Here is a 5470-nt window from a genome sequence, read left to right as displayed (position 1 = left end):
AAAGAGATTCACATCGAATGAGGAAGTCATCGCGGAAATCGAGGCGTATTTCGAAGGCTTGGATGTTTCGAACTACAAAAAGGGCATCGAAATGTTGGAAAATCGCTATATCAAGTGTATCGCTCTCAAAGGCAACTATGTTGAGGAATAAATATAACTTTGTTCAAAAAACGCTTTTCATTAAAAATCCCGGGACTTTTCAGCCCATGTAGTACAATTGCATCACAGCGGAAAAATAAATGGATGTGTTCTTAAAATAGTAATATTTTTGTATAGAATTAGGATAAAATGCTTAATAGACTCTTACGACATAGAAGAAACGTTTATGATATAGGAACTAAGAAACTGTTATGACATAGAGAAACGTAATCAGATATGAGGAAAAATATATTAGAATGGATTTCATTCGCGTGCGACAATAATGACGAAAAATTGATCGTATTCTATTATATAAAACTTTTTATTTACATGTACTGTCATGTAACGTTATTTTTATGTAATCGAAGATCTGACTCAATATTTGAATATAAATACAAACAAATTAATACATTGCATATAAATTTGCATATAAATGTTAGAATAATTTTTCCAATAATTCTGTAGTTTATTTCTTTCTCTAATCAAATAGCAATTAAATCAAGATTGGCAAGTAACGCGCTATTTGTAACGTCGTTACTGTTATAAGTTACTTTTTGGTGACGCTTGAGTCACAACGTTACATTTTCTTCTGAATAACGTTCATAACAACGTTCAACGCAGTTACATTTCTGGAGTAATGGTAACGATTTTATTAGTTACTTTTATTCTTACTTTATGTCTATTTATTTTATTATGTCTATTTTCTTTATGTCAATGTAAAAGTTTTAATTGTAATTAGAGCGATATGCATTCGGTGCACTTTAAAGCCGCTGTACAATCGACGTAAAGATATGATTAAAATAATAAAAATATAAAAACGAGTTAAACCGCGAAATTCTCAATACATTTTATTATGCTATTTGATTGAAAATATACTTTAGGCATTATATTATCTCAGATATCTTATTTTTATATTTAGATTAGAGTATACAACAGTTTTAGTGTGCACTAACAATAAAAAGTTTTGCCAATAAAAAACGCTATTATATGCATATAATATTCTATTAATGTCAAGAAAAAAATGACTCATTACATTTTGACAGTAACGAGTTACTTTTTAGGAAAAAGAACGGTAATGATGAATTATTTTTATGAGGTAACGTTGCCAACCCTGAATTAAACAATTGAAATATAAATTAATAATATGGCTCACTTAAAATAAATCAATATAAATAAATAGAAGGGTTATGAGCCAGTTAAAAATAAATTAAGAACATTTAATATTCCGAAATAAATATAGAGAAATACAATAACAAATGTTTCGATGCTGATCAGGTCATTCTCAATGTTAAGACGCATTCCAAAATATAATATTACATACAAGTTATTGGATTCTCAGATTAAAATTATAATGTTATTAGATAACTTATGTAATATTGTAATTTTGATCTGAGAATATATTATATTTTGTTATTGTATTTCATGAACAATTAAAGTTATTAAACTAATCAGTTAATTGTGATTTAACAAATTAATGTTATGATATATTTATAAATTATATCATATAATTGTATCATATAATAATTGTATCATCGAAGCTTCCATGGACTTTAAAGTCCATTTAGATAATTTACGTTACTTCAAGATAGAAATCTGTATCCTATTATATGTGATAGAAAAAAAAAATTAGAAGAGTCAGAATATAACTGTACAAGATATATATTAATACTAAGAATATTGATGTTACTCACTAAAAGGATCATGCAAATAAATTATAAAAATACTATAAAAATAAAAGAGATAAAAAATTAAATATTTTATCAGTATAAATGACATAATTATTAATAAGTCAACAAATTTCAAATTTTTATCCTTTATGTAAAAAAATATATGTAATATTAATCTGAAAAATAGATACGATCAATAATAAATGCTCAATACTTTTATTTTTTTGTTAAAATATATCGTACGTAGATAAAAATGCATAGCATATAAAATTACAGATAAAATTCTATCCCGATATCTATATTATAGATCTAAAGCAAGCTTAACGCACTCATGAAAGTAAATTGCGTAAATACTCTAAGATTGTCACAGCCGTTTGTGCACAGCTAGACATCACAGCTAGATAGTATATTGTAAGCAGTTATTAAGAGACTAAAAATCAAATCTATTTCACAGAAGTTTAATAAATTAAATCTTGTATAATCAGAACCTCATATCTCACCTTCATTTTCACGGAAAAAGACCTATCAGCAACAAAACAAGAAATTTTCCTACGTATCCACTATAATAAAATGATAGTAAATAAGATAAGCGGCTTAGATAATTCGGCTTATGTGAGATTGTCGATTATTAATCGCTGCGTGGGTATTATTATATGATAATGTCTGTAATTAAACGGGATGTATACAATAAGGAGCAATTCGTGATATAGTTTTTATCTCCTGGCGATATCCCGGCGTCCCGTCAACAGCAGACATCATCGTGAATCTCGACCCGGTAAGATCGCTTTCATTGTGCTTCAAATTGAAGTTTTTTCTGTTTGCCGTTTCTTCTTGTTTCAACTTTCAATGACATTTAGCTCCAGAATTAATATAAAAAATTTGTATACAAAGAACGCGAGTGTTTGTAATAATCTGTCGTGAAATAGTTGAAATAGAAAATGTGGATAGAACACAGTGAAATACTGAATTCGCAAATATTTTTCTATAATTTTTTCAAATATTATTCTTGTAACTTTTAACTTCGGTTGCTTGCAATTAGTATTTAAAATATTTTGGATATAAAACTTCGTTCTATTCAAGTTTGTGGAATAATTTATACTGTAAGTCTCGCTTGATAAAATATTTAAGAATTCACCTCTTTCTTAATCATGATTACAGTAGTCACAAGTCGATCGCAAATTTGTTGTGACAACCAATATAAAATATTAATTTTAAAATTTATGCTTTAGATTATTAACGTATGATTTGGAACAAAAGTTCAAAGATTTCAAAAGACAAATTTCAAAATTTAAACAGCGATAACTTAAAATCAACAAAATTTAAATTTAAAAAACGATTTTAAAGCTTAAAATCTCTACTTTCAAAAAGTTTCTACGCCATTTGAGTTTCTGTGAGTTTGATAATTTTCTTCTCACTTTATGAGCCTGTCACGTGCCCAAACAAACTTACAAAAAAGAAGAACGTATTTAGACTCTCAAGATTTAAAAATATAAATGTTTAAAAATATTGGGCAAGTGAGAGTAATTCCGCAGTAATCTTTGCGTAATCTTTTTTCAATTTCAATATATTTATGCATTTTTTGTAATGCTTACATTGAGTTTCGGCTCACTTCAAGCCATCATTAGTGATGTACATACAATCAGGGCTTAAAAGGTTGCAACATTTTTTTTTAAATGGATTTCGGAATGCAGTCTATTCATCCAACGATTGGTTCTTATTTGTGGATTCATAAGATGAATTTGTTCTTTATTATTTGCTTGGACGTGGTAGAAGACAGTTGTAGGACATTTAAAAATGATATAATTCCATACAAATTTGATATGCACATTTTTTAATCACATTCTTGTACGCAACGGATGAGTCATTTGAACAATACAATTATAATCTGTTCATCTTTACCGTAATATTCTATCATTTTGGGTCAATTAGCATTTGAACTAACGGTTACAATTTTAAACTTGAAGAAAGGGTACATTCATTGCATACTTGAATAGAATCTTGATCTAAATAATTGTTGGTATGTACATCGCTGATGACTCGAAGTGAGCCAAAACATTCAAACTCAATGTAAGCATTACAAGAAATACATAAAAAAAGATAACATTGAAAAAAGATAATGTAAAGATTAATACGGAGTTATTCTCACTTGCCTGATATTTTTAAATATTTACTTTTAAACTTGCACAACATTTCGATTTTTTAACGTAAAACTTAAATCGAAATTAAAGTTTTCCTTAAAATTGTTTGTCAAAAATATATTCCTCTTAAGATTTTTTGTTACCATATTATATCGCGGATTAAATAAAAGGAGCATTTTGATCTTGATTATAACTTTTAAATGTTAAAAATCATCGTATTGCAATTTAAAAAATAGATTCTTAAAGATAAAAAACTTTGCTCTATCAAATAATATATTTATCAATATTTTTAAAAACATGTAGATATGACACAAATAAACACAAATAGAACTACGAATTTTCGTTCCAACTCAATCAGAATCAGAATAAGAAACATCAGGAAACAATAAGGATCTCCCTTTCTTGCTTCCTTATTGAATTGGATACGATGCTTAATTAAAAAAAAATAGAACAGGATGCGCAAGACAAGCGTGATAAACTTGCGCGTGTATCGATTAGTTATAGTGATGCCGTAGTGTTTCTTCCAGGCGATTCTCTGCGACGTGTAACGCATCATGCCCGTCTGTCTCGGTACCGATCGTTCAGGCGCTATCGAATTTAGGATGCTCAGTAAGGACAGAATCGAGGATGCTCTGATCGTACAGCAGCATTCCATGCGGCAGGAGTGCATCGCGATCGGCATGGGTATGTACGAGGATCTCGGAGCTTCCGAAGAGATGCAGTTAGTCTTCAGGGAGGTCATTAAAGACGGATGCACGGTGATTGCTGTCGATCAATCAGATCGCGTTGTCGCCGTGGCGTTCAACAAGTTACACGCAAGTAAAAAAGCGCGGTCTTGAATATTGACATAACCGACTTGATAAATATGATTTTATTTCTGGCACGTTGTAGATTTTATCGACCGCTGTCTGATAAATAGTTAATTCGTCGCGACTCGTATGACTTTAGCGATTTAGCCACCTGAGCTGGATTAATTTGACAGTAAATTGACACTTCTTTCAGTATCATAAACGATCGCAATATCGGCAAAGAAAGATGGTTTTAAAGATAATTTATAGATAAAGAAGATATTGTATGTTCCATCATGTTCGTGTATGACGCATATTGAAGATAAAGATAATTTGTCAAAGTGAAGGAAAATTAATTTTGTTATTTTTTATAGTTATTTTTTATGTTAGTTTTATTTCGCCAATCTTTGAATCTTTGAAATATCCATTTACATTTTCAGATGTTTCCCCAGCAAGAAGAGGACCCTTTTGCATTTTTTGTAGAAAATAACATCAAGCATCGCTCGTGTCGGGATTTGATTGAGTTCATCGACGGCGTAAGTCCATGATTTATCATATATTTATATCATATTTTATACACGCTGTAATCAACAATGTCAATACAAGTGTTCCAGTTACCTCTGAGATTTTGTAATTTTTTCACAAATAACGATAAGGTTGATATCTGTGCATATTATTAATTAATCTTCAGAAGGCCATCTCTCTCTCTCTCTCTCTCTCTCTCTCTCTCTCTCTCTCT

General features: G+C 29.6%; 1 protein-coding gene across 1 annotated transcript; it reads left to right on the top strand.

Annotated features, from left to right (window-relative positions):
- The first annotated feature begins 2514 nt into the window (after positions 1-2514).
- On the top strand, positions 2515-5264 carry LOC108684174. The gene is made up of 3 exons (XM_018188374.1): positions 2515-2580; positions 4471-4762; positions 5172-5264. The coding sequence occupies exons 2-3, from the start codon at positions 4498-4500 to the stop codon at positions 5219-5221; spliced, it is 315 nt and encodes a 104-aa protein (XP_018043863.1). The 5' UTR covers positions 2515-2580; positions 4471-4497; the 3' UTR covers positions 5222-5264.
- Positions 5265-5470: the final 206 nt, after the last annotated feature.

The sequence above is a fragment of the Atta colombica genome, unplaced genomic scaffold (assembly GCF_001594045.1).
Source record: "Atta colombica isolate Treedump-2 unplaced genomic scaffold, Acol1.0 C797138, whole genome shotgun sequence".
Taxonomy (NCBI): Eukaryota; Metazoa; Arthropoda; class Insecta; order Hymenoptera; family Formicidae; genus Atta; species Atta colombica.
The sequence above is the reverse complement of the archived record's forward strand: the minus strand, read 5'-3'. Positions and strand labels throughout refer to the sequence as shown.

Bases quoted from the DNA above. Each gene is read 5' to 3' on its own strand.
- LOC108684174 (XM_018188374.1), top strand. From the start codon at position 4,498: ATGCCCGTCTGTCTCGGTACCGATCGTTCAGGCGCTATCGAATTTAGG. The intron at 4,763-5,171 runs GTAAAAAAGCGC...TTACATTTTCAG, and splicing joins GTTCAACAAGTTACACGCAA to ATGTTTCCCCAGCAAGAAGA.